Source organism: Microtus oregoni, unplaced genomic scaffold (assembly GCF_018167655.1).
Source record: "Microtus oregoni isolate MIOR12 unplaced genomic scaffold, Mior012 000012F_ref0000307, whole genome shotgun sequence".
Taxonomy (NCBI): Eukaryota; Metazoa; Chordata; class Mammalia; order Rodentia; family Cricetidae; genus Microtus; species Microtus oregoni.
The window spans coordinates 7,510,512-7,536,772 of record NW_024543071.1 but is presented as its reverse complement, the minus strand read 5'-3'; the positions used below and the strand labels follow the sequence as shown (position 1 = coordinate 7,536,772).

The following is a 26,261-nucleotide window of genomic DNA, read 5'->3' as shown; positions in this document are numbered from 1 at the left end:
AGCCGGTTACATGCCTGGGTTCAAGGGGTTGAGACTTGAACCCAGGTCTTCTGTCTCTTACATTCAGATTATCATTTGTCAGGAAGCCTCCAGATTTTATATTATTATGATGATGATGATTATTTTTTTGGTTTGGAAATACTTTTAGCCGTCAAAGTTAATGAGTTACCTGGCCATCCTTTTTTACTAATTAAAGACACAGAAACATCAGTCAGAGTGTTTCCTGATCATTCTAAACAATATTAAAAGAAAAGCTTGGATGAGTTAAGTCTCACTGGGCCCAACTGACCAAAGAATGATCCATGCATCCCTTAGTACCAGAATAAGCAGAGAGCAGCATCCCCCAGTATAGCAAGCAGCAATTCTGGACAGGGAAGGAAGTGAGGCCCAAAGGTATTTGGATAGGTTGATGGCATTGGCCTTATTTGAACCCGGGCTGCCTCTTATTCACTGAGACCCAGCTGTTGCTCCTAAGTTAGGTGTTCAGTTATTTTACATGCTAAGTTAGATTACAGTGCTGCCTAAGAACCTGAAGTGTGGACATTCTTAAGCCCTATCTAACCCGACACCGTCTGAACAGAGTAAACACGATGCTGTTCTCTACTGTCAGGATGTCCACGGTGCTGTTGGGCACCCATCACCACAATGCAGGAGCCCCTTTATCCTTGGTTTAACGTTGTGCAGTTTCTGCCACCCAAGGTCAACTGAGGTCTGAGAAAATTAAATGGAAGATTCCAGAAACAATTCATAAGTTTATTTGTAGGTTTTAAGTCACTTTTATTATGGTATGTTGTTATAATTGTTCTAGTTTATAAGTGGTTTTTATTAATCTTTTATTATACCCAGTTTATAGTAGATATGTATGTGTAGGAGAAACTAGTTTATACAGGATTTGGAATTCACTAAGAGTCTTGGAAGGTGTTCCTTACAGATGGGGGAATGCACAATATCATTAACGCCAAAGGCCATTTAGGGCTAATTAGCGGACCCGGGCTGGGAATGGCCACAGAGCATCCTGCTGCCTGACCAAAAGCTCTTGTGATTGTCAGAGTCCTCAGGGAGCACACTGTACTCTGGAGGTGCCACCCAGGGACTTTCCTACTTCCCTCTGTCTCCCTCTTCCTCCGGCCATGCCCTCTCCTCATTGAGATCTTCCATAGGGAATAGGGCAAATCATAGATAGGTCTATATATGTCATTTCAGGAATAGAGCAATAATACTGATCACGTCACCTTTTTTATGAATCAAGCATGGCATGAGTCTAAATTGCATTTAAAATCTACAAAAGAGATAGCAAAGAATTAGGCTGAAGTTTTCTAAATAAAATATCAGCAAAATAATTTAATCCATATAAACAATCTGTCTTTCTAACAGCATAGGGTTTATTACATCTGAAACCAGACAGCCCTGAACAAATCATGATTTTCATCTCATGGTTCACTTAGAAAATGATCAAGTAAGGGGTTTGCCATTGGAGGTCTATGGCTGAGAAAACCCGTATTTTGGTATCTGGTCGGGAGGCTCCAAATTGAGATAATTAACTAGAAGAATACTAATCTTTCACAGCATCTAAAGAATCAATGAAAAGTCCATTACTATTTCTGACTGGAGTGTGGGCGAGTTCTCAATCCTTTGAGAAGAATTTACCTCAGTGATTGATGGAAGTCTGTACAATGAACAGGTCTTTGGTGACTGGCAGTTTGGGGGTTTGTTCTCTGGGATGAGTCCTGTGTTTTCTACTGGGCTCAGATAAAGGCCTCTTAGATTGTCCTTTCAGACTGGAGTGAGGCCCTAAGGGAGGGATGTTGCTTTCCGTCCCTGGTCACTAGGCACCTGGACACGCTGGGAGAGCGATTGCCCAGAGTCACCCTGCATGTCCGGCTGCTGTGTTATCCAAGCACGCATCGCTCAGGCTAGCCACGCAAGGTTACGGGAGGCAGCCCTGAGAGCCCACCAGGCAGAGTGCCCAGGCTTAACTTTCGGGGTGTGAAGTCAGAGAACTAGCTGCTTCGGTCTTCTCGGGAGTTCTGCTGGATCTGCCTCAGATGACCCCAGTGGGAGGTCACAGCCCTGGCAAGTAATAGACCTCCACTCGTCCTCATTACAGAAGGGCTCAGCCTTTGCTGCCCAGGCTCAGACACTCCCCCATGCAGGGAGGTGCTCCTCCTGAGGGGAAATGTTCCTCTTTGGGAGCGTACTTGTTGTCTGGACACCATTGGAGGGTGGAGTCTGGAGGGGCACCTGAAGCTTCTCTAATTCAAGGTGGAACCATAAAAGAAAATGATAATTGAGTCTAATTGTCCTCAGCCCTGATGAGACAAATGAGGGCTTTTCATGGCAGGCTTCCCTAAGCACCAACCCTTGTTAGGGATGGGGCCTGTGTTACTCCCTTTCTGTTACCTCAGCGGAGTCAGACTGCAATTAGCTCCTGAATTCACCCTACGGTGGAGAGGATGGCTGTGATGTAGGCGGGGGCACTGGACTGTTTGCTGGGGTTTGAAGACTACGTCCTTCTCTCCCACGGTGGGTTGGTCTCCGCTTCCTGATTCCTGTGCTCCTGGATGTTAGGGCTGACTAATCTTGGACCAAGGCTAATCCGTACGTGTCCTCCAGTAGCTTGAATTAGACACGGGTCCTGGCTTGACTGCTGTGTTCCTTAGATCTGGTTCGGGTCTACCTGGTAGGGAGAAAGGCGGGTTTAGAACCCCAAAGTTTGGTCTTTTATTTGCTGCGAGTATCTGGCTGCTGAGCAGGTTTTTGTTTGAAGAAAGGATCCCCAAGGCTGAAAACATTTTGAAAAACTGCTGCCACAAACCACACAGCGGTGTCGTGAATATCTGTGTACCCGTATTCTGTTTCCAAAAACCTTCCGGTCAACTTTTTCATCTAATGGAACTTTTTCAAATTGTAAATTGAACAGTATAAAAGCTGTCTCAAACAGGTTGAGCGTGTCCGTCCTTGCTCCCAGTCCTGTTCTGCTCCTCTGAGGGTAACCGGCCTTGGCAGGTTGATACTCGCCCACACCTTTCTCGTGTTTGCTGATAACCCTTTCAAAATTTCACTGCAGACAAGGCACAGAATTCAAACATTCCGAGCTGTAGAAGGGAGGATAATTAACTCCTAGGTTCCTGCCACTCACCTCCAACTATTTACCCTTTAGTTTACCCCAAATCTTTATTTTACAGTACTTCTTTTCTCCCATTTCCACATAATTCTGCCTTCCAAAAACAATATTATCGTATGCGTGCTGCCTTGCAGCCTGTTTTTCACCCGACAGTTTGTCTTAAAAGTTTCCCATATCAGCACATCGGCTTCCTTTTAATGCCTATGAAGTTTGTCTTAGACAATTGAACCGTCATTTACTTAGGCATTCCCCAATTGTTGGACATGCAGATTATTCCCAAAACATTCTGTTACTCCATAAAGTATTCAGCAAATACCTTGTACACATGCACCTTTAAATTGATTAATTAATTAATTTTTAATTAGTTCATTAATAATTGATTTTTAATCCGGCACTCTTCCAAAAGTGGGCTCTTGGGATCATGGCCTCTATATGTTTTAATTTTTATTTAATATTGATAAAACCTATCTTCAAAGAGTGTCACAATACAATTCCCACTAACAGTAGAAGGACATCTTTCCTTAGCTGTCCTCCAGCCTTGTATATTACTATTCTCTGGACACAGCAGCCCTTTTGTAGCTAGTAGGCAGAAAGCTGGCATTTTGTGTTATCTGTGAACGTGTTTCTTTCCTGCGTTGACCTTTATAAATGACCATTTGGCATTATCTGGGGGAAGATGGCCATCCGGAATGTTTGGACAGGGGCAAAGCGATGTCCTTTGGAAGGCTCAGCCCTGCCCTTTGTCCCCAGTTTGCACAGAGGGCCGGCGCTGGACGAGTGGTGCACATCTGCAATCTCCCGGAGGGCAGCTGCACAGAGAATGACGTCATTAACCTGGGACTGCCCTTTGGCAAAGTCACTAATTACATCCTCATGAAGTCGACGAATCAGGTAGGCCTCCACGCGTGCACGCTGCGGGACAGATGACATGCCACAGGGTGGCGAAAGGAGCCTGTAGACACCTTCTAAACAGAAAGAGGTGGAGCGCAGCTGGCTCCTTCGACAGGGCACAGGGGGTTATGCCGGCACTGCTGTTTTGTCTCCTCTGGTCCAACAATGCCTGCTTGTGCCGGATGTAAGCCCCTGTGAACTGTCTGGAAGGGAGGGTGTCACTTTAGTATGGGGTGCTCCTTAACATAGACAAGCTAATTGGCCTCCAAATAAGAGCTGACAGACTCCCCATGGTCGCTGTGCTGTGCGTCTCCGGAGCTAATACTACAGTTCCAGTTTCTAAGCCAGTTACCTGGGTGTGGACCCAGACAAGAACTGCCAGGGAGGTGTCCACATGTGAGGTCACCTAGCAGGAGGGCATAGGGGAGCTGAACTCAGGATGCCCCTATCAAAACACCAGGGGAAGGTGATGGGTGTCCTGTGCTAAACTCTCAGCCATATATATATTCTAAACAGAATCACTCACTGAACCTGGAGTTAGGCAAGCAGCCAGCAAGCTCCTACAATCCTCTTGGTCTCTGCCCATCCACAGCATTGGGGTTACACTTAACTGTCACATGGCTGCTGGAATCCAAACTAGCCCTTTATGGTTATGTAGCAAGAACTCTTAAACACTGAGCCGCCTCTCCAGCCCCATTTGCTTTTGCTTCAGTGACTGCTTTTTGCTTTGTAAAGTTAAAGAAGAGGGGGAGGAGTCTTCACTCGGTGTGGGGATGAACTCTAGAGCTGGAGACCTTCAGTGGTCTCCATTCCTCAGCCTGGAGATGGGATATTCATGTGTGTTCGTCTCAGGAGTTCTATGTTGGGTAAATGTACAAAGTTGGGCAAATTTAACATCAAGGCAACATGGCTACCTAGATTAATCAGGTATTTTCCCCATTTGAGAATTGGCAGCTAGAAGTCCTCAACACTTAGATCAAGCAAGAGACCTTAGAAAAAGCGGGTGGCGTCATTTGAAACAAAACCCTAAGGAGTTCTGCCTTCTTTGTCACAAATACTTCACAAGACTGGGGTTTAGAAAGAAAGCCATGTTCCCGAAATTAACCAGTAGAGAAAGAGGGGTGAAGCAATGTGAAGGGGAGGACTGGGGGTTCCCAACAAGAACTCCCTCGTCACAGGCAGACTAGGCTGGAGGAAGGTCACTTTGGGAAGAGTTGCTCCCTACAGAGGACGGCTATTGTCGCCTAAGCATAGACTGATGGATTAGTGTCTTTGCTCCACTGTAAACCTCTACAGAGAGGCACCAGCATCAGCCCACACCATTGCACACCAGACAGAAAACTCTGACAGCCACCGATTTGTGCCAACAGCTACTGGGTAAATGGGCGAGTCCAGTAACACGGTTTACTAGAAACTGTAGACACAGGGTGAATAGAGACGCCCATTCCCCGTGTTTATCAGAGCAGTTACATGAAGAGGGGGAGAGGCCGTGTTGATGTTAAACAGCTAAGTAAAGAGGGGAGATGCCGTGTTGATGTGCTCTGGGCTTCTTTCTTCCAAGCCGCAGCAGCCTGGCCATCCTTTGAATCTAGGGGCTTGTAAGCCTCTGAGTTTTCAAATGTATTTATTTTTAATGTGACAGATGGGAGCTCACGTAGCCCCCTGGGCTTCTGCTTCTGTCTCCTGATGTTGCCACCACCAAATGGCAGCCCAAGGCCACGTGCACAAGAGCCCACGTGGGAACTGAGAGTTAATGGGCCCTCCCATCCCAGGAGGCCTTCCATAGGATGATGTAATTCAGGATGCACATACGTAATTAACAATAGTGTTTGGTAACCATGGAAACCAGGATAGGAGCCATCCTGTAATGAGCTCTTTTGGTGAAGTTAATAAAAAGTTCTCTTTGAATGCATGGGATCAAAGAGGGTTCTTTCTTGTGCTGATTTTTCCTCTTTATGGCGCTGTAAAACAGATCCTCCCAAGGCATAAAGTGTGCTGTCTTCATCGTTCAGCTCCACTCATTCTGTTTACATATGGAACCCTTATAATTAGCCGCTAGGCCCAGATACAGGACATTTCCAGAACATGGGGTTTTCTAGTCAGCTCCCCAAGTCCACTCTAGAAGGATCTGCAACTCCAGCTTGTTTCCATTGATTATGTCACCTGTCCTTAACGTTATCAGCATGGAATCCTACCTGGTCCTGATTTGTGTTTAAGGTCATTAAAGTCAAGCCCACTGTCTGTCTTACTCTCCACACCAGGCTTTCTTAGAGATGGCTTACACAGAAGCTGCCCAGGCTATGGTCCAGTACTACCAAGAAAAGTCTGCTATGATCAATGGTGAGAAGTTACTCATTCGGATGTCCAAGAGATACAAGGAGCTGCAACTGAAGGTACAGCATATTTTCATTCAGTCGGTCACTCAGCAAGCATCAGCTGAGCCCTCTGCTCGCCAGGTATTTATCTAAGTAGTGTTGGGAAGGAAACCTTAGGAAACACCGAAAAGATGAGTCACTGATCTTGAGGATACCACGTAGAGACGGACATGACAGTCATATAAAAAAGAAAACTTCATTGAGGTAAGTACAGGAAGAAAGACATGCTTCAGACTAGTCAGGAGCGAGGGGGATTCTGGAGTCTAGAGGAGGAAGGAAGGAGGGGAGCTGTGTTTGGATGAGGATAAGTCCACCCTTAAATACAACTTCTTGGCGCATTCAGACCTCCGCTAACACTGTCTTCCTCCAGCACTCCCCCATCCTTGTTCTCTTTTTCATCCTCCAGAGGCATCTGAAGCCCGTGTAAGTCCTTCTAGGAAACACTTGTCTGACTGGACCACTCTCAGACTCAGACGCATTGAGGCCCAAAGTGGGCGTTGGCTTCATTTTAACTTGTTCTGTAGTCTCCTTTTCTTTTCCTTTTTTTTTTCTTGAGGAATAGTATAATCTACATAGAATTAATTAGTTGCAATTTACTATTAATCTCGAGTCAGATCTCATACACGTCATAAAAGCACCAAAAAAAGTTAAGAAATAAAATATGGACAATACCCAGAAGTCCTTGGGGCTGTCCTTGCGCTTCTTTCTTCAGGCTCCATTCCCCTGCCTCTGGAAGAACATCATTTCTGTGTCGTTCCTTTAGCTCTACCCCCTGCTCTGGTCTCCCTGAGTAGTGGAGTTTAGTTTTTTCCATTCTTAAACATTTTATGAAGGGAATCCCATTGTCTTGCTTTCACTTATCTTCCGTGTCTATTTCCATCATTCTATAAAATGTTGTTGCGAGGCTCTGCCATTTGCTTATCTCTCTTATGGCCGATGGACTTCAGGTTGCTTGGAGACATAAACGTCAGAGCTAATCTACTTGTCAAGTCTGTTCCCGTGGTCCAGATGCACATGGATAGGGTTGGAACTGTTAGACGGCCGGGCAGGCTCACCCCAGCTCTGCTGGGTGACAGTGAGCTCGTCTCAGAGAGCTTCGTCACAGTCTGACATTCTCCTCGTAGAACAAGAGACTGTAGCGGTCCACATTCTTGCTCGCCCTAATTAGTCTGACTTTTAAATTTGGGTGTGGGGTGGGCACAGTGTTCTGGTTGATCACAGTTTTTATTTTTTATTTTCTTGGTGACATTAGGTTGAGTGCTTTTTTCCATATGTTTACTGGTTCTGGTTTTTCTTGGTGGCAAGTTTCTTTCCGAGTCATCTGCCTGCGATTTTCTTTCATATTGTGTCTTCTGGTTTGCTTTGCTGTTCTCTTAACTGGAACAATTGTTCTGTTTGGGTTTATTATAGTTGCTGCCATATTGGTGTTTAAACCTACCCTCTTATTTTATGTTTCCACTGTTCTACCTAATAAGATTTCTTTTCTAGTTAATTTCCATCTTTACTTGGGTCCAATTTATTCACAACTCACAGCCCATAATTTGCCCTTAATCTTGAGGGTTGACACCAGATGACAAAGGGTAAGGTTGCTTCTAGCAAGGACAAACAGTCTAGCAAGTCAACACTTGCAGACACGGAAAATACGTCAGCCCCTCACCCTAGGCCCCTCTCTGCTCTGCTCTCATTATTGCCTCTGGAGTTCCTTCCCAACAGTTCTCCTTCAGGCCCAACCTGGATTCTTTCTCTGTAATAAAAGCATGAGACAGGTGGAAAGCCCCACCCTGTTCTGTACCTAGCCAGTTCCTGTTTTCCCCCGAGGGCTGGAATTAAATTTCTACACTGAGTTCCCAGTGGAGCTTGGGCCTCCCAATGAAATGTCATAAGATTCGAATTAGGGTGAGCAACAGTAGTTTCTTGAGGTTCCAAGGCTTAGTAAGACTCTAGTGAGGGAGACAGCCCGGGCTGGTGCGGAGTGGCTGTTCAAGACATCACATGGTATGAGTCTTGCTTCCAGCAAATATTCCCTGAGTGCCCACTGTGGGTGGTAGCTGAGCTGGTTCCATGGCATGGCGGAAGTAAGCACGTGAGGAGAGACGTGGAAACAAAGAACCAACAAACACGTGACCGATGCCAGGCTGGAAAATGACGACACCGTCCTAGGCTCCGCCCCTTTCTGCTTCGAGCTAACTGGCTTAACCTCTGTGAACCTCAGCGCTCAGATTAGCGCAGGACTGAACTTGAGTTCTTTGATTTTAAGCAATTTTCTTTTCAGTCTCACAATCACCATCCTCTGAGGTGTGCAGGGCGGATAATCACAGTAATTATGAGAGCACATCATAATGTATGCCTGTAATTGAGTCCTGCTACTCTGAGACAAGTAATGTATTAAGCACCCTTCCATACATTATCTACTTTAATCTTGACGTCAGTTCTGCCAGACAGGTATTATAATCTCACTTGTACAGATGAAGACATTCAGTCTCATCGAAGTTCTACAACTTGCCCAAGATCGTAGTGACTAGATGATCCATGCTGAAAACATGAGACTGTTGGCTGGGGTGGTGTTTGCCTTTAACCCCAGCACTGGGGAGGCAGAGGCAGGTAAAGCTCTGTAAATTCAGGACCAGGCTGGCCTTGTCTTGTGAGTTCCAAGTCAGTCAGGGCTACCCAGTGAAACCCTGTCTCAATAATACCAACAACAAAACAGATAAAACCTACAAATCAACAAAACAAAACAAAAAACAAACAAATACCCTGAGACTACTTTGGGTTTGCACCAGATGTGGTGTGTGTGTGTGTGTGTGTTTCTGTGTGTGTGTTTCTATGTGTGTGTGTGTGAGGTTTTTCCACTATTCACATGAAAACACAAAACAAAACGAAAAAGCAGTAACTCAGGTCTTTTTGTGTTCACAGCCCCCAGACAGAACACTGGACAGACAGTATTCTGACAGTGCTTCCCAAAGCTCAGTTGCATGCAGTTACCAGGGCTCCTGCCAGAATTATTCAGATTCGGCAGGTCTGGGGGAAGGCTATGATTTCTGTGCTGTCCCTCCTGGTCCTAATTTGAGTGGCAAAGGCCTGGAACATACTGTTTTCTGACCTTTGCTATGGGTTTTCAGTTCCTCATGTAGTTATACTGTCCCCCTGGGTCATTGTGAACTTCATTCAGTATATTCCAACTGTGTAGTAATAGACTTTATGGTCTCTACATTGGCACGAATCAGTACACACACACACACACACACACACACACACACACACACACACTGCATGTAGCAGAAACTTGTGGCAATTAAGCCTGTTGATGTAGGTGAAAGAAAGAATTTCTTGGCTCATGTACATGAAAATGCAGGAGTAGCCGGCTTCAGGTAGAGCTGAATTTTGCACCCAAATGAGATCAAGATGTTGTTTTCTGTTCTGCTTTCTGTTATCATGACTCTGTTTTCTGAGTGCTTCATGGAATGGCTCCCAGCAGCCCCAAGCTCTCTCCTCTAGATGGCAAGGACAGCAGTCTGTAGCTCTAGCTTCAGAGGCCATGTCTTGTCTCCTTCAATAACAGAGAGGTAGGCTTACCCTGATAGCCTCCACAAGACCTCTGACCGTCATTCTGATTGGACTAGTTTAGCACCTGTGCCTGTTCCCGAGTCAGCCTCTGTGGCCAGGGGAAGACTGTGGTGTGATTGGCAGAATCGCATAGGGTAGGAGAATTAGCTGTACCAAGAAAGGGTTTCCAGGAAGAAGCTGAATGGAAGGTGGCCTACAGGCTGGGAAGACCAGTCATGTCAGAAACAACTGGGGCCACATTAATAGAGCCTGGTTCTGATGAATTGCAGGCTCATATAGAGTATCTTAGCATCTTTATTAGACTTTGGAGGTTGGACCAACATCTGCAGAGCTGACAGAGGACCTAACACTGCACCCCCATCCCAGCAGCTTCCATAGGGTGCAGTTTGTCATGCCCTGAGGCTTTCGGTGGATGCCAAACATGTCTCGTTATTCTGCCTTTCTAGGCATAGAAAGTGAGTTCCCCACATTCAATAAACCGTGACCCCAGGCTCTACCAGTTGGAGGATGGAACCAGGGATGCTTTGGCAGGGTTAAGACTCCAACTTCTGGTCCCTCTCTGTCAGTAGCAAGCACTTTCTTGGGACTGCTGTGAGCTTTGACTCTTGTCCTGTCTTAGAAGCCACAAAATGTATGGACAGGGAGAGCTGTGCTGGTCTACTGTGCAGCTCTTGATTGGCCACCATAGAACAGAGGAAGAGAAGTGACATCTGATGTTTGCTTCAGAAGGATTTCCAGGGTGGGAAAAGAAGGTCAGAGTACAGATATCACGAGATTAGACAGGATTCAGTATACATTCATTCTACATTTTTGTGTATTCAAATTGTCCTATAACAACAAGGCATCTCCAATGTCAACATAGACTGGCTTTTTTCTCTTTCATTTCCACTTTTCTGGAATGATGTTGGTATCGTGACACTTGCTTCCTGAGATGACCACTCTGGCCGCCCTGCATGGGGGCTCTGTAAAACCTGTCTCCTTTATCTGCCGCCCCGTAAAGCTACACTACTCTTTTTATTGCTGCTTTCCTGGGTCTGAAAGGAATAAGCAGGAAGGCATTAAGTTCCAGAAGAGTAGAAAACATTGATGTAGATAGAAGTTTCTGTCCTGCCTGATCCTGCAGCCGTTCAATCCCACAGAAACACACAGAGGCTTATATTAATTATAAACAGGTTCATCAATTAGCTCAGGTTTATTATTGACTAGCTCTTACAAATTAAATTAATCCATAATTCTTATCAATGTTTAGCCACGTGGCTTGGTACCTTTTCTCAGTAAGGCATTCTCATCCTGCTTCCTCTGCGTCTGGGTGGTGACTGTGTCTCTGCCTTTCCTTTTCCCAGAATTCTTCTAGTCTGGTTGCCCTGCCTATACTTCCTGCTTGGTTACTGGCCAATCAGCATTTTAATAGCAATATTAGTGACAAATCTTTACAGTGTACAAGAGCATTATCCCACAGCACATTGACCTCTAAAACCTTTTACAAAAGGCAGCCCCTGCCCAACCCAGTCTGGGGATTTTACTGTATTCTGTAAAGTTTCTCAGTTTCAGTACATATTCTTGTCCGCTGCTTCCTTCAGTTGTTCCAGCACAAGCCACAGATTTGAGACCTGGAATTTTCCTCTTAGATGATGCATGTCTTGTCACATAGACTAGTTGGTCCTGGTGGCTCCCGTTATTTTCCTCAGCTCCATCGTGTGTCCTGTGTCTAGGGGACGCCAGAAAGACTAGTTCAAGGGAGTCTGGACATCCCTGTCTAGGAAGAGTATGGGGTTGAAGGAAAGATTCTGGGCAGGAGCGATCTTCCCAGCCCCAGCTTAGCCTCGGTGTCTTCCCAACAGCCTTGGGCTCTGCAAGGTTTGGTGCCATTCTAGCAGATATGGATGTGCATTCTGGGCAACCTGGTTACTTGCATGCGGCATTGCACATACTTATAAAGTATCGAGGCATATACTTTCTGTTGAATACAAATACCATTTGCCTTAGTTGCTAGGCATCCTTTGGATTAGCTGGCCAAACTAGTGTAGAATTCCTGGGTCTGAATCCTTGGTTTTTCATGTTTTAGAATTAGATCCACTCTCTTCTTTTTGTCTTTCTTTCCTTTGTGTCTACATCTGACAGGTGACCCCATCCCTGGCTTGACATCTTTCCCCTGTGTCCCTAGGCTCTCACTCTGAAACCACAGACAGCCCCTCCTCCATTCTCACCTTTACCAGGTGCTTCTCCCAGGCCTACTCCTGACTGTAACCCTAGCAGAGCAGCAGCCATGCCTTCCTGAGAATGCATATATCCAGCCTCTGCCCCCTAGACCTGAATGGCCCAGAATGAGATACGTGATGTTCACTAGTGTCTGAATGGCTCTGAAAGTCTTCATAAGTCACATAGAGAAAGGCACAGAATAAAAGAGCTGATTAGCCTTTGTAATAAAAGTCTTTATCAACATTTGACATGGTTAACGGTGAAGTTATTTTATTTTGGTTTGTTTTCTTTTGTGGCAGGGTTTTTCTATATAGCCCTGGCTGTCCCAAAACTTGCTCTGTAAATCAGGCTGGCCTCAAACTCAGGGATTCACCCGCCTCTGCCTCCCAAGTGCTGAGATTAAAGGTGTGCACCTACCCAGTTGTGACTGAGAGTTTTTGAGTTTTAATACCTGCTTTATTAAGATATAACTCACATGCCTTGTTTCCTGGGCCCTCAGCCCTACTCTGGTTCCCTCATGCTCACACTCCTCACTTTTTGGATCAATCCTTTTATCTTTCCTGCAAAACATATCATTTCCCCCTTAGTGGGCTGGGCAATAAACAAGGCAGGACAGAGCTGCTCCCACCTGACGGCAGCAGTATTCTCTAATGATCTCTCTGACTTTGTCTAGAAACCTGGGAAAAATGTGGCTGCTATCATCCAGGACATCCATTCCCAGAGGGAGAGGGACATGTTCCGAGAAGCTGACAGGTGAGGCTGGGCCTTAGGGCAGAGGCCTGGAGGTTAGATTATCTTCTAGCTTCTGGTTCTTACAGGATGTCTTGGTTAGGTTAATACTGAGATGAAACACCATCACCAAAAGTCATGTGGGGAGGTAAAGGTTTATTTCACTTACACTTCCCTTAAACAGTTCATTAGCCAGAGTGATTGGGAACTTGTAGCCAGTTTTTCTCTGTCCCGCCAGCCAGTTCCCAGATCATAGCACGAAGACTTATTATTAATTATGGAAGCTCAGCCTTAGCTTAGGCTTGTTTCTTACTGACTCCTATAACATAAATTAACGATTCATTTCTGTGCTGCCACATGGCTCATGGCTTTTGCCTCTCCTTCAGCATGTCTGGCTTCCTCTGCATCTGGCTGATGGCTCTACCTTCTTCTTTCCAGTGTCCCCTCTGCCCCAAATCCTATCTAGATATTGGTCGTGCAACTTTTTATTGAACCAATGCAAGTTACACATCTTCACAGTGTATGAAGAGATTATTCCACAACATTTCTCCCTTTTTGTCTAAATAAAAAGGAATGGTTTTAACTCTAACACAGTAAAACTATATATAATAGGAACAATTATCAGTTATTATATAAATTGAAAGGAAATGTATTAACTGTAATAAATTAAAGTATTTATAATAAGAACACTCATCAAGCAAGAATATTTCACAATGTCCAATCCATATTCATTTGACATATTTAGAGAAAATACTCCATTACCTATCCTATCTTGATGAGTTCAAGTTTTATACCTAAACCATTTTATTATACCTTGTATTACCATCCTAAAAATATGTTTTTAGATAAACAACTTGTGCCTTTATGTTTTTTTAACTGTATAATATTTACATCTCTTGTGTAAGGGTCTTTTTTGAACTTGGTAACAAGAAAAACTATAAAAATATAACTATCTAGTCTTCAGTCTCCACCAGAGACCCAAGAACGATAAAATGTTAACTGAGTAAACAGGAAGTTCAGAGAAAGCAACTTCCAAAACTAAGAAACAGCAGAGATATCTGGTTGCCTGGACAGTCACCTTAAGGTTCTTTTGTAATATTGGGGCATCTTTCTTCAGCTTACAGGCCTAGACTATCAGATAGACTATCAGCAGGAATTATGAAGGAATTTTGCCTTATCTTGGCAAAGTTCAATAGTCTTTTTCTTGCGTGTTCTGCTTGTCCAGTTTTTACAGCAAACTGTTAGCTGAAGTCAAGGCAAAAACAGTTTCTTGCCCAAATGGCTAGTTTTGCCACATTGAAAGTAAATGGAGTTTCTCTGATGCCCATCATCTTCTCTGAAGTAAATTGGTGCTGCCAGGGGCAGATGTGTCTCATTGTCATGAAATGCCCTATATTAACAAAACATTTAAAAATATGTTTTTATGTCTTTGAAGTGTTTGAAGAATACTTATCTATCTAAAATATCTCTTTATATATAGGGAAGACCTTGAGAACATACCTAACATGATTACAAGTTTGATTGTTATAGGTGACTAACTAATAACCTACATTTCTTTATTATCACAAATAGTTTGTAATAATAACTTCCAAGGACTATAAATTAATATTACATTGTTAAATAAGTTGCATTAGGCATAATACCTTAAACAAGAGTAGAAATGTATGTACAGTATATTCTAACAAAACTAACAGTAAATTTGTATCAATATACAAAAATCTATATCAATGTAAAATATTCGAGACTAGTGGTTGTTTAAAATTGGACTCAACAATCCACCATTTTAGCTCATCATTTTTATACTTTATCCCCCCATTTCTCTTTGGAATGAGATCCCTGAATCTAATCTCCTATGGTCAGGTTTTCCCTGACCATGAACAATAATAGTTTCTACCCAACCCCCCAAATGATGTCAAACATCAATAGCCCACCAAATGACCCAAATCACCCACCCCACCTCTTGGAAATGTGGGTGTTATTTTTTGGGAGTTCTGGAATCTTTGTAGGACCTGAAAAAATTAGAATAATGGTTATCTTGGCTAGAATAGTCTGTGAGGCTGGACCATCTCAGCCAGCAGCCTTGAAGCTGTTCTGTATGTAGAACCCCAAAAAAACTGTAGCAGAGGCACTCTGGGAGGCTGGATCACCTGGGCCACCCATTGTTATTGGTGTCTGGTCCCCTGCTCTGAAAACACATAAAGTTATGAAAGGTATGAGAAAAGATACCTTTCAAAGGTAACATACGTATCTGTATTAACACAAGTATGGGCTTTGCAAACATATCCAACCAAATATGATTTTTTGTTTTATATTTAAGCATGTAAAATATATTCACCAGTCTTGTAGTTTCTCTAGGTTTATTCCTTTATATCTGTAGCCAGGACTTTCAGGAGTTTCCCCTGATCAATCCTGATCCTCTTTAATCTTGCACAAATCCACAGCCTTTCATATTCTGTGAAAATAAAAGCATAACCTCTTTTCCAATGCAACATATTTTTTGATTTTCATTTTAAAGTTAAGACATTTTAAAAATATTTAGGTTGCCGGGCGGTGGTGGCGCACGCCTTTAATCCCAGCACTTGGGAGGCAGAGGCAGGCGGATCTCTGTGAGTTCGAGACCAGCCTGGTCTACAAGAGCTAGTTCCAGGACAGGCTCCAAAGCCACAGAGAAACCCTGTCTCGAAAATATATATATGTTGCTTTAATTTGGCAGTTTTTAAAATCCAGTGTCTCTAAGCAGCTATTGTTCACTCATTAACAATAAAAAAAATTTATAGTCAGCAAGACACCATATAGAATCCAGACTCTCTGTATTTTCCATCTTTATATGGCTATGTTTCATTACCTTATTTCTTTCTTTATTGACATTTTTAAACTTTCTTTTGTTTTTTTTTTTTGAGACAGGTTTTCTCTGTATAGTTTTGATGCTTGTCCTGGAACTAGCTCTTACAGACCAGGTTGGCCTCAAACTCACAGAGACCTGTCTGTCTCTGCCTCCCAAGTGCTGAGATTAAAGGTGTGTGCCACTACTGCCTGGCATCTTAAAGCATTTTTAATGACTGTCTATACTCTTTCTTTTTTCTTAATCCTATGCACATTGTAATCTGTAATCCAAACACACTGTAACCTGCATAGAGGTTTTCCATCTGAATCTGCTTTACTGCTTATCTGTACCCTTAGCTGTCTGCATGAGCATAAACCTTAAACCACTGTGCAGCTTGGCTCAAGCCTGCAGGCAGTGGCTGGGAAATGCATCTCTATACACCGTGGCTTCATGAGAGACTGTGGGACTAGGAAACCACATTTGGCTCTGTTTTTGTGTGTTTGGAATCTTCTTTTTTTTAAAAAAAAAAAAAAGCTTTGGATGCCATTTGTAGCAAGTCTTTCTCTGGCTTATTTTTTAATTATTATTTTATTTTTCTCTTTAAAGACTTAATTATTTTTAAACTATTTTTTAATAGTTTACCAAAAGCAGTGAGCCTTTCTCTATCTCCCAGTTTATGACACGGAGACTTATTATTAATTATGAAAGCTCAGCCATTAGCTTAGGCTTGTTTCTAACTAGCTCTTATATTTAAATTAACCTGTTTCTATTAATTTATGTGCTGCCATGTGGGTCATGGCTTTTGCCACTCCCCCTGCATGTCTGATTTCCTCTGTCTCTGGCTGGTGACTCTGCCTTCTTCTTCTTCCAAGTGTCCTCTCTGCCCTGAAAATCCCACCTAGCTGAATTAGCCATTCATCTTTTTATTAAAGCAATCTGAGTGATGCATCTTAACAGTGTACAAAAGGATTTTCTACAACAGTAATTCAAACAAGGCAGGATCCTGGAGGCAGGAGCTGATGCAGAGGCCATGGAGGAGGCTGCTTAGTCACTTACTCTCCATGGGTTGCTCTGGTTTCCTGTAGAACCCAGGACCACTAGTCCAGGGATAGCCTCACCCACAATGAGCTGAGCCCTCTGTCATCAAGCACTAATTAAGAAAATGTCTTACTGACTTTTCTACAGCTTGATCTTATGGTGGCGTTTTCCCAACTAGGACAATCTCCTCTCCGATGACTCTAGCCTGTGTCAAGTTGACATAAAATTAGCCAGCATGGGGGTGTGAGCTGTAACTTGGCCTACTCTTGACTCTGATCCATCCATCTGGCCTTCTAACCCCTCCTTAATCTCCCCTAGTCACACAAAAGGTACCACTCAGGTTAGAAGGGGACATGTGAGATGCTGGGCTTCTCTAAATAGTCCTCCTGTGCTTGAATACAGCAACTGAGAGTTGGCATCTGGCTCCTTGGGGGCAACTGTACATCCTGGGTGTGTATGGTGGTGACAGATTCTGCTTAAAAGTAGTCACTTCCTAATTTTTCAGGAGCTGAATGTAGGTATAGAAGTAAGAATGTAGCTGATTCCTTGAACATTGGTTCCAGATACTAAGTGCATGTAACTTCCCAACTAATTTCTTTCAACTGGCTTTTATGACCCTTAAGATGGGAAAACAAAACGAGGCCTACAGTCTCCTGAGTGGCCACAGGGGGTGCTCTAACCTAACTATAGAGGACAGATGTCCAGACTTCCCAAGTTGGTTAAGAGACTGCCCTAGCCAGTAAGAGATGTAGCTCTGGGTCCTGGAAGTGAGGGATAGATACATTGTTGCTCTCCATTTGAGTGAGGGATACATTGTTGCTCTCCATTTGCGAACCACATGAAGCTGTTCAATCCTTTTAGGGTATCAGGTGTGTGATTCAGGTGATCTGCTTAGCAATCAGACTTCAGAGAGCATGCGAGCGTTCAGGACAGGGATTTTTATTTGTCTGATTTTTTTTATTTAAAATGATGTTTTCTTGGGGGTTTTAATGGTGTGTAAAAGGCAGATCATGGCATCTGTAGTTATGGGGCAGTATAGAATGTGGAGACTATTGAAACTGGGCTCTGAACCTTAGGCAGATCCACTTCCTGAAGGTGTCGATGTCTTCATCTCAGATTTGAACAGATCTGAGTTCTGAGACCTTTTCTAAGCCTTGGATGTCTTCCTGATTTTCTGTTTTGTGGCTCTCTGAGCCTGCCTCCTCACTCCTGCCACAACCCCACTTCCATTCCTAGACTCTAAACTACTTATAATGAGGTCTAAATGAGAGGAACAAAAGGAGGCTAAGTCACCTATATTCTGATGGGGTCCAAGTGGAGGAGTGTCTTCAAGTCTTAGAAGCAAGCAACACTGGATCTGGGTTAGGCACTGTCTCTGAGGGTAGACATGGCAACCTTGCTTCTTAGCCCTTTTCTCGGAGCCCTCACCCTGTATATCCCCAGGAAAAGACTCTTCTGGGGCCGGTACGCCTGAACAGAGCTCCCTAGAGGAAGCAAAGTAGGACTGAACCAAATATATCCATTCTTCCCAGCTCCTAGGAGCAGACTCTAAGAGAGGGGGCAGAAAGTGACTTGGGAAGAAAGCCATACCCATAAGTCAAGAGGGAGGACAGGCTTGTTCCTGGCCACTCTGTGTAGTGCTGGGTTGTGACTTGTGACTGAGAATGCCCAGGTGGGTAGGTGGTTCCAAGGATATCTCTGAGGGGACCTGTGTGTGTCTACATCTGGGTGAATGGTATGTAGTTGTGACTGATGAATGCCCAGGTGGGTAGGTTATGCCAAGGCTTTTTCTGAGAGGAGCTGTGTGTGTCTACATCTGGGTGATGTGGGGTATGGGTTCTGCAGCTTCTGAACACTGTTTCCTCCCTTCCTCCCAGATACGGTACTGAGCGGCCACGGTCCCGAAGTCCGGTGAGCCGATCACTCTCCCCGAGATCGCACACTCCAAGCTTCACCTCTTGCAGCTCTTCCCACAGTCCGCCAGTCCCCTCTCGGACTGACTGGGGCAATGGCCGGGACTCCTGGGAGCACTCCCCCTATGCAAGGAGGGAAGATGACCGAGAGTCCGTTCCCTGGAGGGAGAACGGGGAAGACAAGAGGGACCGGACAGATGTTTGGGCACATGACCGGAAACACTACCCCAGGCAGATGGACAAAGCTGAACTGGATGAGCGACTTGAAGGAGGGAGGGGCCATCGGGAAAAGTACCTGAGGTCAGGGTCCCCCAGCCCACTCCATTCTTTGTCCAGCTACAAAGGTCGGGACGATGGCTACTATCGAAAGGAACCCAAAGCCAAGTTGGACAAACACGCAAAGCAGCAGCAGGAAGTACCAGGAAGGTCCAGGAGGAAAGAAGAGGCCAGGCTGCGGGAAACTAGACCCCCTCACCCAGAGGACTCGGGCAAAGGGGATGAACTGGAACCCAAGGTCACTAGGGCCCCTGTGGGTATGAAGTCCAAGCAGAGTGAGAAAAGTAGAGCCAAGAGACCTGACAGAGACCAAGAAGGAGCTGATGATAGAAAAGAAAGCGGAACAGCAGAGAATGAGGTAATAACGCAAATGTGCCCCTGGGGTGACCCTGGGGAAGGTACGGCTGGCCCAGAGGAAAATCCCAAGGCTCGTATGCTGATAATGAGCATGCACGGATTGAATGAATGTTCGTGACCCTTTGCCAGGTGCAGGGCACTGCACTGAGGACCCTCGATAACTACACCACTTACTTGTAGCAGCCCTACCAAGTTAGGTCATTATTAGCACAGAGGAGGCAGGAAAAGCACCCAGTGTGATTCCCTTTGACCAAGGCGATTAGGTTGGGACAGCCAGAGTAGTAGCTAGTGATTCAGTCCCACATGGACCTTGTTGCCTTCGTTACAAGTTAAGGAGAGACTTGATGGAAAGACCCTTTGTAGTTCTGTGTGCCCAGGGTGGAGTGTTCCTGGGTGTTGGCACCCACAGTTGCCCAAGGGAGATTAGATCTTTGATTCATTCTGTGCACCTGCCAAAACTATCTCTGATCCAGAGCTCCAAGGACAGGTGAGGACAAGTGGCCGCCACCCCCTAAATTATACTTTGAGCTCAAGCATGGTAGCTTCTCCAGATAAAGGACTTTAATTTCATTTTAATAAAGGCCCATTGCAACCAGCTGGCACATATATCCAACTTGACTTGCATTCCCTTTTAGCTGAGGCCTCCTATTAAACATGGGTGTGATGGTAGAGTTTTAGGGATTTTCACAAGACGCGGAATCCTTGAAATCCTCTGTGCATATCTTCTAGGAGTTCTACCTAGGAGTGGGTGATAGTCCAAACAAGGAGTCCAATTCGTAATCCCATGAACACTGAAGAGTCACTTTGGGCTGTTGTCCAGCCTTCATTCCCCCATGTTTGGGAGAGGAGTCAAGTGTGGGTCTGGCACAAGAAATCCAAGGTGAATAGGACATAGTGCATATACGGCAGAGGCCGAGGTCCAGCAGACATAAAACAATCTGCACATAATAGAGCCCAAGTTGGAATTTCCAGTGGACCAGCAGCTCTCTGTAGGCAATTAACAGTGCAGAATAAAAGCTGCACGTAGGTGGGTATTGAAAATGGACAAAAACCAGTTTGGTGCTCTTGGTAGGAGATGCGGCAAGAAAAAGTGGAAACAAACAACTGTTTTCAAGAATATCCAATGTGGTTGCATTTCTAGGACATATTTAAAGATTCTATTTCTAAACATAAAATCACGGTTCTGCTAGAAACATGCGAAAGATTATTATTAGGTCCTGCATTACATCTTAGCTGCATACGATGTAAAGTCAGCTCAAAGGAGGTACTAATGAACAGGCAACTTATAGAAGCAATCAGCATAGGGATTTGCTAGTGAGATGTAACCGGTGTCTTCCGCAGGACTCAGGGAATCAGCTGCATTGTCACTGGATAAAACTCATTTGCATCTTGATGAGTAAGAAGCGTTTGCATCAGGGCCAGTGATCAGTTTTCAGCACAGATGTAAAATCACAAAAGGCATGACCACCAAAGAATCTGATACCTTAGAAGGATGCGGTAAACAAATGCCTAGCGTTCTATTAGGATACCAGGCCTGGGCCTAGTGGTACAGATCTCGAATCCAGAGAGGTAGACCAAGCCAGGAGGATCGCAAGTTCAAGGGCAGCCTGGGCCACTTAGTGAGACCCTGCCTCATATAAAAATGTGAATGGCTAGGATGAAGCTCAACGGTGGAGCATTGCCTACTTATAGGAGGCCCTGGATTCAACCCCCAGTTAAATAAATATTAAGTAGATAAATAAATAAAGGACAGGGAGTCTTGCCAGTAATCTTTTCTGTCCATTTCGAAGTCTGCCATATTTTCTCAACTGGCAAAACAGGAGCTGCACAGGAGGTGAGATCAGAGAGGTGGATGTGGTAGACTCACCTGTGCCCTGTTGAAGACTCATGCTGGGTTCTGAGAACCTGGTAAGCCAGCTGGTATTTTTAAGAAGAGGGTACACTTTTTAAAACTGTATCCCTGGGTTCTGTGTTTGTGAATTCAACCAACCACAGGTTGAAAATATTTTGGGGAGAAGTTTTGTCTCGAATGAACATCTACAAACTTTAAAAAACATGTTATGTCTAAAGAAGACAGGTAGAATAACTATTCATATAGCATGGCACTAGGGATAAAAAGCAAACCAGAGGTGATTTAAAGTTTCTGCCGGGGATCTGTGTGGGTTATAGCAAACACGAGGCCATTTTATATAAGGTCCTTTTATATAAGGGCCTTAGGCACCTGCAGACCCTGGCATGAGAGGGGAATCTGGAACCCCACCCCCACCCCAGACACCACAGGGCAGCTGTATTTGCTTAGAAATAGTCAAGGAATTGGGGGTGTCTCAAGGAAAGGCCAGCAGTATGAATTGGTGGGCCTTTGCGTATGATTCTCCCCTCCCCAGAAGTCTACTCCTCTTGTTCTTAGCATCTTTGCCTTTACTTATAGCTGCTGTATAACATCCCAACACCGCACCCCACTTCTGTCTCCTCCTACCTTTCTGAGCTCAGAGTGATCTGCGCACCCAGCACTTAGCATCCTTATTTAACACAGTGTCTGCCCTCACCCCACAACCCCCAAACATAATCTCCTCAGTGCAAGAATCTTTTGTGTTCACAGCCACGTCTCTGTCCTTGAGCAGAGCTTGGCACAGAGTGGGTGTTGAATAAGCATCTGTGGAAGAGGCGGTGACTTAGAGGCACAGGCCTGACTCCTGAGAACCACGCCACACTAGTCTCTGTTTCAGTGCTCTTTGCTAAGTAGGTATGACCACTAGGCTGCAATCCTGTCATAGTGAGCTTGTGCTCATGACAGACCCTCTGAAATCTCTACGGGGCAGAAGCCCTGTGTGTTTCTCAGTGGGAATGGGTGACCAAATCCAGATTTGACCTTAGAACCCCAGAAAGAAATCAAGTCACTGAGAAAGGATGAGGGAAAGAGGTTCCAGTCCATCCTTCTAGAAGGGAGGCGTCAAGGACCACAGATGTGTCCCGGGAAGCCAAGCCAGCAATAGTGGGATGGGTAAAGCCAAGCAAAAGGTGGTGACTGATGGAGCCAATCACTGCTCAGCTCCAGAGGGTGATGACCATGCTGAGGGCTGCCCCTCACGCTCTTTAGAGCAAGACCCAGCTCTACAGATCCGCATGGAGTCTCCCATGCTTTAGAAAGTCCAGGGTGAGGAAGAGGGCTCTGTGGGTATGTTGTTTCATTGCAAGCATGGCTCCAGAACTCAGGTAAAGCTGGATGTAGTAGCGTGTATCCTTAATCACAGTGATCCAGTGACGAGATGGGAGGGGCAGCCAGGAGAATCTCTGGAAGTATACGAGCCAGCTAGTACAGTCCCAAGGCAAACAACAAAGATGCCTTGTCTAAAATGAGGTGGAAGACGAGGACTAATAGCTGAGCTGTCTTCTAATGTACACATGCATGTACACATGCATGCATGCTGTGCACATATGTGCCTGCACACAAACATGTACATATACATATGCATGTGGGCACTGTGCATGCATGTATGTACATACATACACAAGAACCACACCTGTAAGTCTCACACGGCTAGAAGCTTGCAGTAGGCAAACCCCTGGGGATGGGAGGAGCAATCTCGAGGAAGAAATAGAAAACCTCTTGTGCTCGGTTCAGAGACCCCCAACATGCTGGGAGTCTCTGAACACTCTGAAGAGGCCAAGTCACTCTTCATGTGAACAGAAGAACACCGGGTGATGCCAAGCAGGAGAGCTATAAGATGATGTCAGGAACTGCAATGGATTCAAGGCTTTCCTGTGAGATTTGAAGGAAGGCTGCATATTTGGGGAGTGGAAAGGAAGGTCGGACAGAGGGAGCAACTTGTGCAAAGGGTGCTGTGTGGCTGGAGGCCAGTGTGGTTGGAACAGTGTACTGCATTAATGTACTGGAGGGAGATGCGTTTGTCCCTGGGAGCCACGTCGGGCAGGGCCTTGTGTGCAGATTAAAGATCCACAGTCCTCAGTGAAAGGGGAAATAAATGAGATCTTCTGACAAGAAGGTACACGGGGGATGTGATTCTTTTTCCATTTTAAGAAGATCCTTTTGGATTGCCTTGTAGAAAATAGATTTGCGGGGAGGGTAGAGATCAGAAGAGATTGAAGCTGAGCAGATTTCCTGGCTCTGGTGGCAATGCCAGCGCACCACCGTTGAGACCTGCTGTCTTGGTCTGTGAGGTGGGGAAGTTGGGTATGGATTCTGTTGGTCTGTTACTCAGGAGGTGTCCTGCTCACCTAGAGCTGTCTGTAGAGCCTAGAAAGCCTCTTCTCCCGCTCTTAGTGGCTTTTCTAGCAAGAGTCTCTGGCTACATCATTAAGTCTGTCCTTTGCTCTCCAAGCTTGAATGGGATGGGAAGTTTTACTGTATTGACTCTGCCTGCAAGAACTACTTGTGAACGATAGTTTATTTTCATAAGGAACGGCTAGGGATGATTTATGCAGGCAGATAAAAACAGCAACAATGTAAGCGGCCATCATCTGGTGGGAGCGGACTCTGGTGCCTGGAAGGACAAGCGGAGCTGCTTTGCTCTGCACACAGAAGACTTAAGGAAAGCTCAGAGTGGTTTCCCTTGCTTCTTTTGTCCCTATCCAGTAATAACCAGTTATACCAGTCAGCCCCCAGTTCCTACTCTAATTGGCTCCTTATCAGCTCAAGGGGGTGTGTCTGCTTGCAAGTAATTAAAATCAGAACTTTACCTCGCACCAACCTCAACCAAGAACGTTGATAAAATACAATGTCCCCTGTCCCAGAGGAGCCCAGGGAGTAGCCTTAACTTGATGACCAAGGGATAAGTAATAGGAGAGTAAACTTGAGAAACTTCTAAACTGAGGATTAGCAAGCTCCCCTCTTCTTTTGGAAATTTTTATTTATTTGTTTCATGTTTATTGGTGTTTTGCCTGCACATATATCCAGAAGAGGGTGTCACATTCCCAGGAACTGGGGTTACACACAGTTGTGAGCCACCACATGGTGCTGGAAATTGAACCCAGTGCTCTTAACTGCTGAGTCATCTCTCCAGCCCCAAAGCTTAAACTAAATTTGCAGTGTTGGTGGAAGGGATCAGTGGTTAAGAACATGCACTCTTGCAAAGACCCTAGTTTGATACCCAGCACTCGTGATGGGTATAGTTTACAAGTGCCTGTAATACTCACTCCATAACATTGATGTCTTTGGCCTCCTTGGGTGCTTGTACTCACATGCACACACACACAAATGTAATTTCAAAATTGTAAAATACCATGTGGATTGCAGATCACTGCCCCTGTTGCTGTGTAGCAGCCCAACTTTCAAACCAAATCCCTGTTTTCAGTTGCTCTGTTTCCTAAATGTGGGTCACCAGCCTGAGGCCCGAACCAGGGGGAGAATAGCAGGAAGGAGGGAGTGTGCTTGGTTTACAGCTCCAGTTGGGTGACAACTCCCTTCCTGCACATAAGGAGATAAAGGAATAACGTGTGTGTGTGGTGTGTGTGTGTGTGTGTGTGTGTGTGTGTGAATGAAAAAATGCCTTTGGAAGGAGATGTCACCATAGTGGCCAGGGTCTTGCCTGCCCAAGATAGGTCACTTTTAGCTTCTTATAGTCATCCTCACTGCAAACCCTAAGGTGGCCAGGGATTTCTATCCCTGAAAGCCAATGGGCCAGCTTTCAAAATGTCTGTCTATCTGTCTGTGCGAGTGAGCAACTCCTTTCTGAGCCTCAGTGTTACAACACTGTGAGGGATAGGGGAAAAGCAGGTAGATCTGCCCCCCCCCCCCCCCCCCGCATTCCCTCTTTCTCCTGCCTCTGCTCACTCTTGGTCCTGTTTACTCTCTTCTTCTCTTGTTAGACTGGCACTGAGGAACAAGAAGGCACGGAAGCAAGCCCTCCACCAGCCGGCAGACAGGGGGAAGGGACGGAGTCCTCTGAGCCAGAAAACATGAAGACAAGGAAGGTAAATGTGTCCCCATCTTGTTGGTGGTGTCGTGTATTAGCCCCAGGGACTCAGTCAGAGGAGTCAGTCATGCCTGACAGTGGCTGCGTGGAACATGTGCCTGTCTCCACAAGCGCTTCCACCAAGGCCGTGCGCTTCCTGGTGGAATGGCTTGGTGAGGTCTTTAGCCATCTTCGCCTGGGAGATCTTCAGCCACATGTCTGGGCTCTGCCTCCCTCACCAGCAACTTGACTGTGACTCTGAAAGAAAACGTACACCCAAAAAAGACTCAGGCTTCAGAGCCAGGCTCCCAAAATAAGCAGGTCTCTTAGTGGGCTGGGGACACAAGTACTCAAGCTGGAGGTCTGGCCACAGCAGGCCCAGACCCTGAGATCAACAAGATCTATTCCTTGTTTTGTAAAGATTATTTTTACTGAGTTAAAAATCAAAATCCAATTACCGTCCTCCTGGGCTGGGCTTCCACAGGCAAAAGAAATGTCCTTGGATGGCAGCCAGCTTCATGCCTTTCCGGTCAGGGGAAACTACCCTCCCGAATCTGTGTGCCAAGCCGTAGGCTGCTGGGAACTCCCAGGGAAAAATACAGGAGGGCAGCTGTGAGCGTGGAAGTTGCACCTTTGCTGAGAGGGAGGGAGTTGGGAGGATGTTTGTGAGTGGTTTTTCTTTTAGAGGTGTCCGCACATACACAGAAACAGCTTGATAAGTGTTTAGCATTTATAGCTTATTCATTCAGAGACATTTACTGTTACACAGCAAGGCTAGGTAATCTTTGTGTGATTTTTTTTTTTTAGTTTTCAAAACACGTTTATTTATGAAATCATTTGAAGTTGACCTGCATAATTTCAACAAGAGCTTCATTGAAAAAAAAAATTCCTTTGTGTCATTTTAAACACGGCAGATTGAGCATCAAGGGCTTATTCTGGAGCTTGTGCCAATTTGGGTGCCGTCCTGAGGATAAATGAATAAAGTGAGACTTGAAGGGCTCATATTCCCTTAGTACTCAGTAAAGGCTTCCCGAGGAGAACGCGCAAACGCCCAGATCT

General features: G+C 45.2%; 1 protein-coding gene across 2 annotated transcripts in view; it reads left to right on the top strand.

The window, feature by feature from the left end:
• Positions 1 to 26,261, top strand: part of Rbm20 (RNA binding motif protein 20) — a 183,777-nt gene that overhangs the window by 140,905 nt on the left and 16,611 nt on the right. For both annotated transcript variants that reach the window (XM_041662056.1, XM_041662057.1), the window contains exons 6-10: positions 3,875 to 4,015; positions 6,277 to 6,408; positions 12,827 to 12,906; positions 18,622 to 19,291; positions 25,117 to 25,221. In XM_041662056.1, the coding sequence (XP_041517990.1) occupies positions 3,875 to 4,015; positions 6,277 to 6,408; positions 12,827 to 12,906; positions 18,622 to 19,291; positions 25,117 to 25,221 (1,128 nt within the window). The remainder of the gene's footprint in view (positions 1 to 3,874; positions 4,016 to 6,276; positions 6,409 to 12,826; positions 12,907 to 18,621; positions 19,292 to 25,116; positions 25,222 to 26,261) is intronic.